This window comes from Mizuhopecten yessoensis, unplaced genomic scaffold (assembly GCF_002113885.1).
Source record: "Mizuhopecten yessoensis strain PY_sf001 unplaced genomic scaffold, ASM211388v2 scaffold8381, whole genome shotgun sequence".
NCBI lineage: Eukaryota > Metazoa > Mollusca > Bivalvia > Pectinida > Pectinidae > Mizuhopecten > Mizuhopecten yessoensis.
Genome location: NW_018407519.1, coordinates 36,361 through 52,049, shown reverse-complemented (window position 1 = coordinate 52,049; position 15,689 = coordinate 36,361). Strand labels below are relative to the sequence as shown.

At 36.6% G+C, this 15,689-nt stretch overlaps 1 protein-coding gene across 1 annotated transcript; it reads left to right on the top strand.

Annotated features, from left to right (window-relative positions):
* Positions 1 to 10,613: 10,613 nt before the first annotated feature.
* On the top strand, positions 10,614 to 15,466 carry LOC110455789. The gene is made up of 5 exons (XM_021506155.1): positions 10,614 to 10,764; positions 11,114 to 11,190; positions 12,004 to 13,360; positions 13,862 to 14,012; positions 14,478 to 15,466. The coding sequence occupies exons 3-5, from the start codon at positions 12,005 to 12,007 to the stop codon at positions 15,038 to 15,040; spliced, it is 2,070 nt and encodes a 689-aa protein (XP_021361830.1). The 5' UTR covers positions 10,614 to 10,764; positions 11,114 to 11,190; position 12,004; the 3' UTR covers positions 15,041 to 15,466.
* Positions 15,467 to 15,689: the final 223 nt, after the last annotated feature.

Below are 15,689 nucleotides of genomic sequence, written 5' to 3'. Positions count from 1 at the left end.
AACTAGGCAAACATATGCGTTATGGTTTGAAGTGTTTCTTCCTTAAAACGGGTTTGAACATTAAAGTTATCGACGTTTTTGACGAATCATGTTTCGCAACACAAATATTTGCGGTTTGAAAATTGCGGGCTTCAAAATTTGCCACATTCTGATTAGTTGAGAAAGACCGGTACAGGAAACTTCACCGGGAAGCCTGCATGATCAATATAAGAGTTTGGAGTGAATTTTACCAGTTTTGACCTCATCACAGTCAAGTTTCATGTTTGACACTAAAAGGTCTACCAATTTTAATATGTGTTTTTCACTCTTTCAACAAGAAAACAACCGTCGGCTTCACGACAGATAGGCCTTTGCAAGTCTAGTCACTCCAGTGCAAAGGAGAACCGATCAGACGAAGATATTCTTTGGTTATCAACGACAATGCTAATGAGCCGCCTGAGATACATGTATGAACGCGCATGTGTGGGTTAAAGGTAAGTATGCGTAGCCTACTTTGTCAGTTCGTGTCCGTGTCACAACATGACTCCCCCGTCCCCCTCCCTACCCTGGTCTGATTTGCTTCAAGTCAGTCACACATGCTATACTGATATGGGTCACAGAAAACATAATGCTAGTAGGGTATATTTACCGGTGTCACCTCCACACATTTTTGTGGAGGGAGGTGGAAGGTGACCTTGACCTAGATATGCATTCTACCTCCCTCCACACATTCCATGCATATCTAGGTCAAAGTAACCCTCCACCTCCCGCCGGTAACGTCACAAGAATGTCTAACGTCCTTCGCCTCAGTAGGGTATACACAATAGTGTGAAGGGTTGGTCTTTCGTTTATAGTTAGAAATAACCTTTCATTAAAGCAAATCATGACGACAGGATAAAATTTAAACAGGTCATGTACATGATAAAATCCATACCAAGATACGGATTAGGGTCTGTGTGGAGGGGAGATGCATGACTGAACATAATCGTGTATATATATACACCAGGTAAACTTTTCTTAACTTCACTTATGGCTCAGGAGATTGTCGATAGGATACTCAGAGAAGACCTCACCCTGACAAGCATATCGTATAGTAACTAGTTTGCCGTCTCGATATTACACGTCAAGTCATCGTTAAAAAAGTCAAAGGCAAGCTATACATATATTTAAAAGAAGATGGAAAGAGTATACAGATAACGGGAGACTTTTTTAAAAAGACACTATTTCTATCAGAAAGTTTGCAGTTTGTTTGTGCTTTGATTCACGGAGATTAACATGTCAGATATTACAACAGATTGTATCCGTCATACTTCATACCAGATTCAACCAGTTTATCATTCAATGATCAGATGTGAGGTTCGAACACAAACATTTAAGGACTGGCCGCAACAAGTACGTCAGACCCCATACCAACTTGTCAGTAATGGTTTCTTTTATTCTGGACAAAGTGATAAAGTCACCTGTTTCATGTGTGGAGTACAATTAAGCTCATGGACATTCTCAGACTATGTTGATATCGAACATAAAAGGTGGTCGAAAGATTGCGTATATTTACAAATGACATTACCAAAATGAACACATTTGCTTATATCAAACATGATATTGAGAAAAGGGCGTACAAGAAGATTGTGAAAAAACTTACTGTGTCTAGCCTATGCATTAAACGTTAAAGACATCATATCAAAACTTTTTGTATGTACAGGATGTCTAGAGGGTCAAGCTAACCAGCAAGGACATGACTGTGTCATGCTTGACAGAGTAGATCGATATTTTGAAGAAGCCTTGTCAACGGTCAATCATCTAGAAGCGGAGAACCTGTGGCGCGATTTTTGTATTCAATCCTGTGTTCCTTCCCACGTGTTGCAGAACTTGATAGACGATGAGCGATTCCGTTATGGAAACTATGTAAAACAACATTTCAGTAGGAAAATTCAAAAGTTTGTGAAAAAAGTAGACATTGTCCGACTGAAGCTTTTTACCTGACATGGAGAAATCACAGTCTATTATTGAGAAATTGGACTCATTATTTAATTTTGTGTATGCTTTTCACTTATACCAACATTCATCTGAGCCTGATATGTTAAAACATTTTGTAGAAGAAATGTATCGATGGAAAGTTACTGATAAGATAAGAAACAATTATATTTCAAACGTGTCATGCCCGAAATGAAGGGAAAGGAAACTGAAAAAACTGTGGCGTAGAAAAAAGATTAATGAAATGATTCAATCTATGTATCGTGTAGAGAATAGCTTTATAAAACCATAACATTTGTCGTTTTTATTCATTTATGTGGAGACTTCTGCGACAACAACTTGAGTATGTATTTGTCATTAAAATGTTAACTGATGTTTTGCCTTGTCTGCAATAAATCGTAAACGTGATATTCTGTCCTGTCTTGTCTATATTATATTGTAAATGTGAACATTTTGTCAGTATGGTTATTTAAATCATTAAATTGTATGCAAACGAACGTACTTTTTATCATTATTTTATATTTTAACAAAATGTTATTCTTTTTTAAATATTCTTAATGACGTAAATGTTCACATTTACAATATATTACGTTACAGAAAATGTTGACACAGCAAGAAAAACAGAGAGTGGATGACATTTATTATAATTTAAATAACGGTGAAACATTCTTAAGTCCAACAAAAGTACATCAAATACTGAAATCACAAGGATTTAACTCTCCGGGTTTATATAAGATCAGACGATACATCCAAAGTCTCCACGACTACAGTTTACAACAGCCTGTAAAACGTTCATTTAAACGCGAACGTGTAGAAGTTGGAGAACCATTCGAACAATATGAAACTGATTTATTGGATATGACATCACTTGCCAAACATGACTCGGGCGTAAAGTACTTGTTGATGGTCATCGATGTGTTCAGCCGCTTTCTCTGGATCGAACCTATTAAAACAAAAACAGCAAAAGAGGTATTAGAAGCCTTCAAGAAAATAGTCGAGAGAGGTAGAATCCCAAAGAAAATTCATTCAGACTTAGGCAAAGAATATAATAACCGCTGGTTCAAACGCTGGTGTCTCGATAATAACATTCATTATTTTACTACACAAAACGAAATTCACGCCCCCATGGTAGAGCGTGTCAATAGAACATTTAAAACCATGATATTTCGCTACTTTACAAAATATAGAACCTATAAGTACATTGACAAATTACAGAAATGTGTCGCTTCGTATAATGCCACACCCCACCGCTCCCTCAATGGAACAGCCCCAAAGGATGTAAATGACAACAATCAAGCAGATCTTTTTGCTTACATGTACTTGAGGAAAAAGAAACTTAAAAAGCAGAAAAAGACATTTAAAACGAAAAAAACTAATCCATACAGATTCAAGATAGGAAGTTTAGTTCGTATGTCACACACGAAACCGCTGCAAGGAATACCACTGTATCAATTGATAGACTTTTTAGGTGATACAATCAAAGGAAATTTTTATCAGTCAGAATTACAACGGGTTGAAAAAGATGATTTTTTTTTATGGTTTATAGAGAAAAAAATACGCAAACGAAAGCGAGGAGGTCAAATCGAGTGGTTTGTTCAATTTGAAGTATGGCCCTATAAATATAACCAATGGATTCCCGAGAAAGATATCATAGACATGACAGAAAGTTAACATGGCACACTACGTAATCATTAACAACAACAAGAATCTCGACTACTTCCCCGACAACAAACCATACCATTTTCGCTGTCAACTAAAATCACCCATTACTCTGAATGGTACATGGAATGTGGCACTCGTAGACATCTGTGTAACGACTGTCAATACAAAGACGAGAGAAAATGTATACATACATTGCGATCTTGTTGGAGAATCCGTAATCGACGGCGAGAAGCAGAATCTACTTCGAATGGTGAAAGCTCAGAAAGTTGCAAGCTGGAGCCAAACACTTAACACCCCCAGTACGTTCCTGTAAAGAAATCAGAAATCAGAGATATAGAAATATCTATAAAAGACAACAGCGGTAACTTTGCTTCATTCTTAAAGAAGCCAGCAACCATTACACTTCATTTTAAAGCCTACCCATTTTACAGATGAATGTTTCTAACCTATACGTACCCAATGTGGGTAAGTGGCTACAGTATTATCGAAAAGTTACGGATGGAAAGATCAATCCTTATACAGATATGCAAGATGTAAAACAAAGGGGAGGAGGTATATCAGGCGATAAGACCGAATTCATCATTCCCATTGACAAGTGTAGCAGTGACGGAGAGAAAGCCTTACCAACCCGAAACCTCGATGTTAACATGGTATCACATCACAACAAATAGTAGATCAAGCCAAGTCAGAGTTAAAAAGGAAGAGAAAACTAACAGCATCTCATTCTAACAGGAAACGTCGAAGGGTGCATACCTCTCAAAGAAAACCACCAAGAAAAGTCAGACCTACTACAAGAAAACAGATTAAGAAAAAAATCAAAGCAAAAGCCTACACAAAAGCGACGGCACATACAGAAACCTAAGCATAAACGTGAGAAATCTACAAAGAACCACTTACTATCATCATGGCTACAATAAACAAAGATTTTTTTCAGAGAAGCCCAACCTTCACAACTGGAACTTTTCGAATTACCACCTACACAGACAGCCGTTGAAAACGTTTACTATCAAGACATACTTCCATTATCACAAATGACTGGAGATTCACCCATAGAATTCGTCGTTTCCGGTCAAAATGGTATGGAATATATAGACATGAAAAAGTCGTTAGTTTACGCTAAAATAAAGATAAAGAAGACGGATGGATCTGCTATAAGCTCTACTGAAGACGTGGGACCCGTCAATCTATTGCTACCTGCTCTATTTTCACAAGTCGATGTTACACTTCAAGGTAGAACTGTAGTCTCTACCATGAGTAATTATGCTTACAAGGCATATATTCAGACATTATTAAAGTATGGAAACAACGACAAAACATCTCAGCTAACGACACAGTTATGGCATAAGGATACCGACGGAGAGATGGATGATACAGATGTGAGAACTGGTGATAATTGAGCTTTACTCGAAAGAGCCAAATTATTTGAGGATAGTAAAAGTGTCGATTTAGAAGGTCCCATATTTCACGATCTATTCAGAATGGACAGATATTTACTCAATCAAGTCAGCGTAAATGTGAAGATGTACAGATCAAAACCAGAGTTTTGCCTATTGTCTGAAACACAAACCCCCAACTATAAGATCGAGTTTGAAGATATTAGACTACGCATCGCTAAAGTCAAAGTGAATCCTGCCGTCATCTATGCCCAAAGTCAAGCCCTAGCAACAACTACAGCAAAATATCCATTTACAGAAAGTGTACTAAAAAATGTCACTATTGCGGCTTGTGGAACCAGTTTTACATATGACAACATATTTCAAGGAATGAGACCAAATTTTGTAACCGTTGGATTTGTCGATGCAACCGCAATCACGGGAGCATACAATCAAAACCCATGGTTCTTCCAACCATTCAATATAACATCCATTGGTCTCTATGTGGACGGAATACCAGTAGGAGGTAGCACTATAAAACTAGATTACGATGCTACCACTGGCCAGACCACCACTCCAGTCCTCAGGAATATGTTTAAAACAACTGGAAGATGGTTATCTGGTTGTTGATTAGATATCGACAGGCAAACCATTTCAAATGGTTATTCGTTATACACATTTAATTTGGCACCCATTTTTCAAGGGAATCAGTATCTCACCTTATCAAAACAAGGAAACGTCAGACTGGAAGTCACATTTGGAAGTACACTGTCCAAAGCCATTAGCTGCATCGTCTACGCCGAGTATCCCGGTTATTTTGAAATCAACGCTGCAAGAGACATTTTAAAACAATGAATACCAATCAACTTCGCTGCGTCATCGATTGTGATCTCGTTATGAGAGAACTGAACATAGATGTATATGCGCGTGATCGTATACCAACACATATAGAACGATTCCCCACTGGATTTATTGTAAATACCGATAAAAGTCGCCAACCCGGGCGACACTAGGTAACTTATTTTATGGAATCGCCAACAAAACAGGAATTTTTTGACAGTTATGGTCACCCACCACAATACTTTTCACTCCCAAACTGTACATCTTTTAATGTAACACGATTACAGAGTGTCAGATCTAACGTGTGTGGACGTTACTGTTTGTTTTATTTACTCAATCGATGTAGAAATGTACCGCTTAGCACTATTGTTAATGTATTTTGTAATGATTATAAGCATAACGATGAATTTGTATATGATTACATTTATAATTCTTTCCCGTTTTGTTTTCAAACTGGTGATGGGTTCCAATCATGCTGTTCTGAATATCAATAAAATGTATGTACATCACTCACTTGTTTTCATTTTGAATCATGTCACAGACAAGTCTGATCCCCATCGTCTGTCCCGCCACGATACAGTTGGCAGGCAGCTCTGGAAAGGGAAAGACCTTTTTGATGAAACAAATGTTAGAACATGCCGACGATTTGTTTAGTCAGCCTACAGTCAAGATTATGATCTGTTAAGATACTTGGCAACCCATGTTCGACGAACTAAAACGTAATATCAAGGAAATCACCTTTGTTAAGGGAATACTGGATGAAACTCAGTTTGAAGAGTTGACATCTATTACAGACAAACACAAGATAATAGTGTTAGACGACTGTTTGATAGAGGGATCTAATTCTGTACAACTCATGAAAATGTTTTGCATATGGTCACATCATCGAAATGTGTCAGTTATAGTTTTAGTACAAAACGTATTTCAGAAGGGAAAAGTCATGCGTACTTTAAGTTTAAATACTCATTACTTGGCCCTGTTTAGAAATTATAGAGACCAGGCACAAATCGAGACATTAGGTCGACAGATGTTCCCCAGACGGTTGGAATATTTTAGACAGAGTTACCTTTCTGCCGTTTCTAAAAGATACGGATATCTTTTTGTCGATGGTAGTCCACATGCTCCACAGTTGAATGTTACCGATGGTCCGACAGAACTTCCTCCACTTCGTACTCGGATATTACCAGGACAGGATCCCATCATCTACGAGCCGAAAAAATGAATTATTTTCTTGATTTCATGCTTTCTGCTCCACGTCATCAACAAGCAGTCATTATTAACACGTAAAGCAGAGAGCAATTGAAATTATTGACGGAAATTATATATAATACGGTCATGGATAACGTTCCTATGTCAGTTGAGGATAAAAAGATTGTATCTAAACAGAAACTCGCCATTCGCAAGGTGTTAGCTTAAAATATAACATCGAAACAGAGGAGAAGGAGGTTCTTAGCTTTAATTGAAGTGTTATCGATATTCATCCAGAACTATCAGAAATGGCAAGAGAACTCGTCCTCATAACGAAGACTAAATATGACAGATTAATCGGAGAGGAAGTAAAAGACGCCGTAAACAAACCTAATAAAGTAGACCACATAGCTGATAAAAAGGAAATTGAGAAACCTAATGAAATTATTGAACAAGAACAAAATGACGTTAACCAGCCTAACGAGACTAAAGACAAACAAAAAGGAGGACAATTGGCAGTAGAAGGTACACCGCCACGTTTTTTGAATAATTTACATAAACCAGTCAAGCGGAAATGGTTATCGTTTAAGGTGTAAATTTTCTCTCCATTTGTGTTCAGTCATGTTTCTTATAACGTTAGACATTATTTAACATGATGGCATCCCTATATATAACTTTCAATAGCACGAAGTTCATAAAGACACCAGTAGCCAGAAAAAAAGCTCATAGTGTAGTCGACAGCCATGGCCGAACTACCCTCGATAGAACAGCTACTGCGTGACTATCCCGATGATGTTGTGGCGGGACAATTACGAGAACTTAAAAGAGCTCTCGGAGAAGACAAAGAGAATCAACCACATTCTAAACAACTGAGACTTGCCAATAGTGGTTACCAATGTCATGTCTGTAACAAGCATATAAGAAGATTAGACAACTTTAGGAGACATCTGGCAGGGCACGAAAGCCATTTCCATGTACTCAATGTCATGTTTCGTATAGCAGGAAAGATACGTTTTAAAGAAACACCAACATGGTGGGAACGGACAACAACCTCTACAACATTCTCCTATACCAGAACCCTCTCACATACAGTCTCCCATGCCGGAACCGTCTCACATACAGTCTCCCATGCCGAGACCGTCTCACATACAGTCTCCCATACCAGGACCCTCTCACGTACCCATGCCTCGACCGTCTTCCATATTAGGATCCTCTCACGTACAGTCTCCCATACCTGACATATATTCTCCCATAGTCGAACCTATCACATCGCCACCCGTAAATATCCATCAGTTTTCTGACGATAGCAGCTTAAATGGATCCGCCAATGTAAGATATATTTACCCTAATGAAGAAAATGATGCTGACTTACTTACTTTCTTCAGTAATACTAAAGAGGAAGTAGTGGATCACGTCACGGAGCAATGCCATTCCTTACATGGAATCAAGTGGTATATCTGTGTACAGGTAGAACTGGAAAAGGAAGACAAAGAAGGAAACAAACAACAATCGTATCCACATTTTCGAAGTAAAAACTATACATTTCTACCAAATGAAACTTTTTCTCTACACAATTTAAATGAGGCGTTTCAGAAAATGTTTGTATCATTTCAAGAATATCTGAGAGAGGGATCCAATTGGAGACTCAAAAAGATAGTGAAATTGGAAATAAGTACTGTAAACTACTCACCTTTGAGTGGTTCTTCATACCTATCAATACCAACTACTTTCACGAGGACTGATATAATCAACGTCATCAACAAGGACGAAAAGTGTTTCCTGTGGTCTGTCCTAGCATCCCTCCATCCTGATCAAGTTCCGGAAAGAGTAACAAACTACATACCCTATGAACATGAGCTGGACATGTCTGGAATTCAGTATCCTGTGGCATTATCACAAGTGGAAAAGTTTGAAAGACAAAATGATATTTCTGTGAATGTGTTTGGATATGAGGATAATGATATTTTTCCCATGTATGTTACGAAATTACGGCAAGTACGTCAACATGTCAATTTATTATATTTAAAAAAGGGTGAAAAACGTCATTTTTGTCTCATTAGCAACCTTGATAAGTTTTTATCTAGAACAACAAAGACACAGCATAAGATTCACTTTTGCCATTATTGTCTTCAGGGGTTTACCAGAAAGGACTTATTAGAAAATCACATTCAATACTGTTCAAAACATAATCTGCAACATGTGATACTTCCAGAAGATGATGAAAACATGCTAGAATTTAACGATTTTGCAAAACAGTTAAAAGTTCCTTTTGTCATCTATGCAGATTTCGAAACTTTCGCTCAGAGAATGGATACATGTCTACCCGATCCAAAACAATCGAGTACGACTCGCAATACAAAATTTGAACCTTGTGGGTTTGGTTATCAGGTCGTTAGCATAGACAAAAAGTATACCAAACCTCCAGTTATTTATCGAGGTCCAAACGTAAGTAAAACTTTTCTGGAAAATATAGTAAAGGAAGAAAAAGAAATCAAAGACATTTTACAGCATGTAGAACCTTTGATCATGTCCCCTGACAACGAGCGAGAGTTTCAAAATAGCACAAAATGTCACATATGTAGTCACTATTTTACAGAAAATGACGTCAAAGTCAGAGATCATTGCCATTTGACGGGTAAATTTAGAGGTGCAAGCTGTCAGAACTGTAATCTCAATTTTCAATATCCCTCCCACATCCCCATCGTATTTCACAATCTAAAAGGATTCGATGGGCACATTCTCTGTGAAAGTATGGGTTTATTTAAAGATCATGATATCAAGTGTATACCCAATAACATGGAAAAATATATTTCCTTCAGTTTGGGAAATCTACGTTTCATTGATTCATTCCAATTCATGTCTCAAAGTTTGGAATCATTAGTTAACAATCTAGCTCAAGAGGGATTAGCGTCGTTTAAACATTTAGCTAATGAATTTTCTGTAGAGCATGCGCGTCTGCTGTTGAGGAAAGGGGTTTACCCTTATGAGTACGTAGACAACGTAAACCTAATTTTTCCTTATAAAAAAAGTATCAAATATCGCAGAACAAAGTATTGTTTTTCATTCCCTAATATCATCCCTTAATCCCAATATAATAATTTTTTGTCAGAAAGCTTTTACTTAAAATTAGAAAATCCGTCGGTAAGTAGGCCGAAATATTGACAAAAATCAGAAAAAATGCGATTTTGTTGCACATTTCTCGGAAATTTAAAGTGGCCGCATTTATTAACCAAAACCATATTTTCAAAAGAAAATATTAATAAGCAAATCTTAAAATTAATGCCCAATTTTATTTGGTTAAAGGCTGCGGCCACATTAAATTGTTTAAAAATAGGTTTAAAATTTCGACGTGTTTACGTTTCAAACTTCGTTTACCGAGTTATTTCCCCTTTTTGAGGGGTCCGACGATTTACAAGATCGGGCAGGATCGGCCGACGATTTATAGGATCGGAGCAGGATCGGACTATTTATGGTCGATTATACCATTAATTTGATATGAAAATCACATGTTGTGATATTTTTATCTCAACGAAGCAGTAGTTCAGGTTTTAAATTACAGAGTAGTCTCACACTATTCTCTGTAATTAGGATCGATCCTGTAATTAGTCGCACCGATTTTGCAGGGGAATACCTTCTGCGCGATAAAGTTTGCTGTCAAAAATATTAATTTACGCTACGTAAAGGACTGAAACAGATTCCAGATGGGCTGATCCATCAGAAGACAAGAATGTTAACAACTAGGGTAAAGGTGAGTATTATTATTCTCACTGTTATTCGTTTAAATGTATTATTTGTAAATACTTCACCCCGCAGACGACAACATCAAGCGAGGGGTACGTTACAGGCAGGCCTACAATTTTGACAGATTTTCAGTGAAAGTTAAAATTTCAGATATTGTAATTGGAATGTTCTTGATTCTTGACAAAGACTACCAATGGTAGTTCATTTTCAGAAAAAAAGTTTTGATTCCAAGTGATCTATTTTTGAAAAGAGAATGCTAAACTCGCAGTGAGATTTCGTCAGTGTTTCGGCCATGATTAGTACCCAAATTGGTACACTATATCACAAGCTATGAATTATGTTTTTATTTCTTCTAGTTGATGTGCCGATTACACGTGCAATGAAGGTATTGAACTCGATACTGACCCATACCTGAGCGTGGAGTGCTGTACAGGTAAGATAACATATCTCAAAAATATTAATCAATCGGAAACGTCTTAATATAATACCGGAAGGTAATCCCCAACGGGAATACCCCAGGTACACACGAATCTGAACATGTACCAATTGTGGTAGTGTGATGTTATAATGATGAGTCATAGCACACATACACATGTATGTTTATGAGTGCTGTGACCCAAATCAGTATAGCATATGTGTATTTCAGACATTTGTAACGAATCCCTGTGATCAAGGTGTAAAAAATGTGGACATATGCATGCAAAATAACATGTTTATAAAAAAGCAATAAAGGAATAAATCTATCTTTCTTTTTACATATAATTGATTATGAAAAAGATACAAGTTAATATTCTTACAATATGATACAAATTTCAACAATCAACTTGAATCACCAATGGGCAAAACAAGTGCACTTTACAGGTTTGATTTCAATGTCCCAGTCTTCTATTCCTGCAAAAATCAAGCAGTGGGCAAGATGAAGGCTCTGCCTTACAACAGATCTTCGACAACCTAGGTATTCTTAATCCCCATGGGTAGGAAATGAATCCTATTGAAGGTCTAAGTTAAAGGTCAAAATCTAGGTCACAGTGTATTCATGTAATGAGTAAGTACTGGGCAAGATAGAGATTAGAGATACTGCCATTTATATCCTGGTAAGAAAGGAGGTCATTCCTTTTATCTCCTCGCAAAAAACGTTTTTGGGATATACTTGTTGGTACATAGATCTGGTGGGGGTGGTGCTGCTATTTATAATTTCTTCTTTAATCAAAATGCAATTAAAGCAATAATGTTATTATAATTACAGGATGCCTGGAAGTGGCAGTAAAGACTATCCATGTATTCTCTGTAAGAAGAGGACAAAGCCTAATGAACGCAGAAACATCAACAAGTCCTTATCAAATTATTTAAAAAAATCGTTTCTTCTAACAACAGATAGTAATGATGTTATGTGTAACAGGTGCAGACAACAGTATTACTACAAAGAAAGAAATAGATCACGTCAACCAGTTACACATGTACAGGAAACAGATAGTGATGAAGATTTTAGTCCACCTCCAAAACGCCCAACAGTTCTCGGCAGTCCACCAACAGTGTCGCTTCCAATTTCATCTACATCAAAGAGTCACTCATACTGTTTTGTTTGCCGAAAACCAAAATCTAAACTTAAAGTTGTACCATCAGATGCTAGATTTGACGCTTTTCTACGTCAAGAAATTATAATTCCTGCAGGAGCGCGGTGCTGTCCAGATCATCTCGTTGGAGATAAATTAACACCTGAAGCTATGCGAGTAGTTGAATGCAAAAATGATTGTGTTTTACTGAACAGATCTACACTGTTTGAACTCTTACATAAATTAAGAACATTTGCGATCCAGACAGAAAAATCAAGAATTGACTTTGACTCTGATGAAGCACTAACTGCATCAGATTTTATTAACTTAACTGGAATTACAAAAGCCAATTTTACAGATCTTTATACATATATAAAGGACTTGGTACGGAATACACCAGCTCGTTCAACAAAAACATCGCTGGGAATATATTTGTTTAAAATGAAGTCTGGGATATCAAACAAAGTGTTATCAACGGTTTTCAATATCACAAAGTCCAGTATCCGACGTGCTGTATCTTCCGTTAGAATGGCATTAATGCAGTCATTTGTTCCACAAAATTTGGGTCTTTCTCACATCAGTCGAGAACAGATAATCAGAAATCACACACGGCCATTGGCACAGACGTTATTTGGCGACATCTCAAATACTCAAGCTATACTTGTATTGGATGGGACCTACATATATATCCAGAAAAGTGGCAACTTTCAGTTCCAGCGTCGGACTTTTTCAATTCATAAATCTCGTCCATTACTAAAACCTATGATTGTTGTTTCCACAACTGGATACTTCATTACCGTACTTGGGCCTTACTTTGCAGATTACAAAAATAATGATGCTTCTATTTTAAAACATATTCTGCACAACAACATTGAAGATATTAAGAACTGGGTTGAAGAAAATGACATTTTCATTGTTGACCGTGGTTTCAGAGACTCTTTAGAACTGTTGGAGGACCTTGGAATTAAAGCTGAAATGCCATGTTTTATGCAAAAGGGTCAAAAGCAGATGACAACACAAGATGCAAATGCGAGCAGATTAGTAACAAAGGTATTTAAAAAAACTTGTCTAAATTAGAGCAACATTTACTACAAATCCTTTAGTTATACTTATTTTGGCAACAAGTATTTAAAAACTTCCTTATTTTTTACATCAAAACACATGACGTGTGGTGCATGTGACTCGCTCTTCAGCACCTGGTCTCACTTTCAGTTTATGTTTGGAAGCCAACGTGTTCAGTCCCACCTAATTTGTATTTTATATCATGTTTACTCGGACCTTGCTTTGGTTGAGTGACTGTTACTTTGTGTTGGAGTAAAACACGAGCTTAATGAAGTAAATCATATCACAAATATATACATATTTGTTTTTAAAACTTATCACAAGACAGTTATGGTAAAATCAAATGTAACAATGTAAACAACAAACCTATAATTGCAATTATACAATGATTTTTATAATCGATTATTATTATCACTATGCTGATGAAACATTTAAAAAATAGCAAGACCTTAAACACTAATAGTTGGTGGAATATATATATAATTTCAGGTACGTTGGGTTGTTGAATCGGCAAATGGGCAGATAAAGAGATGGAAGTATATGGACCATGTGCTTCCAACAAATCAGGTGCCATATATTGGTGACCATGTGCGGATCATTTGTGCTATCTGCAACAAATACTTTCCATCATTGTCTCCAGGTAAAGTAATTACAAAAAAACTTTCAGTGACATGTTTATGCAAGAATATAAATAAATTGTACAAGATAAATCACAAAAGAAACTTATCGGTCTTTTTACACACATTCAATTAAGATTTATCTTGGGTGTGCTGGTTTGGTTGGTTGGTTGAATGGGGGTTAACGTCCCAGTCAAGATTTTTGCACTTATATAGAGATATCACCAGTTATAGGTTAAGGTGCAGAAATTAAGACTTATGCAAATGGAAAATGCAGTAAGGGTTCTTTATCGTGCCTCACGTGACTTCAGGTTAAGTTCTCATCCGAAAGGCCCCTATTTTACGACAAGAATGAGTACTGGGGTCCTATTCTTATCTGGGAATTTGGTTTAATTAGGGGGAAAAAAAACCAACATGACCACTGTGTATAATGGTCTCGCCATTCCCACCTAAAATAATCGAAATAAAAATAAATCTGTATATTACAGGGAACACAGATGACGAGGCATTGGCAACAAAAATGCTATATCTGTCCAAACAAATCAACAACCTAAAGAGCAGAGTGGAAGATGAAAATATGGAAAAGCGACGAGTGATATGGACAGAACCAGATGATTGTTTGATTAACTTCCCTAAACTTGATGAGACAGACTTGAGAAATATTACATGTTGTTCTTATCAACTAAAGTTGGCTAGTAGTTACATGCAGGAGCATATAAACGGTGACTGTGAAATTCAAGTCCACACGGAAAACGACAATCTAATTAGAGTCAGACTTCAAAGCCGACATGTCTCTTCCAAGCAATATCTTCTGTGGATTGAACATGATTGTGTTAATGTTGTTGCATGGTACTGTAAATGTCGGGCAGGTGCACGTGTAGTTGGAGTCTGTGCACACATAGCCGCAGTTCTGTGGTATCTTGGGTATGCTAGACACCACCCAAATGTCAATTTTGGCATTAAAAATTGGGGAGATTTTGTTCAAGATGCCCAGTGCATTCCAGAATCTGTTGATTCTTCTGACAGTGAACAGAGTGTTGTTGAAGAATAACATTGTTACATGTTCTGGTTCTACCTTGAATTAACTGAATTTTGAAATTGAAATAATTTCTTGAATTTTCTAGATAAAAAGGTCATTGATGTCTCATTTTAAAGGGTCTCTTTGATCCCTTGATGTCTACATTTAAGATAGTTAGCTAATTTGAATTTCAAAAACCATATAAAATGACAAAAATTTGCATTATATAAGGAAAGGAAAATCTGAGCCAAGGAATAATTGTGGAAACAGAATATTCTGACATGGATGACTATGAGAATTATTTAATGATGTTACTAAATATTTATGGATATCCATAATTCATTTTATAGATATCCATATTTCAATGATATTCATTTTATGGATATCCATAAATGCAAGTGAACTATGGATATCCATAACTGAAATTGTAGATATCCATAAATGAATTATGGATATCAATAATTTANATCAAATTTGATGTAAATTCAAATATGAAAAAAAAAAAAAAACTTTTTCGAGTTGGAAAAACTATAATACAGATGATATGTGGTTGCTATGACACTGCTAACTGGAGACATAATAATGGTATTTTGACTTGTATTCCCAAGGAAGTTGTTAAAAAGTGTATTGGGTTATCACAACAGTAAAAGTGATTTTGTCCCTGCATCTAACAGTTGTTTTG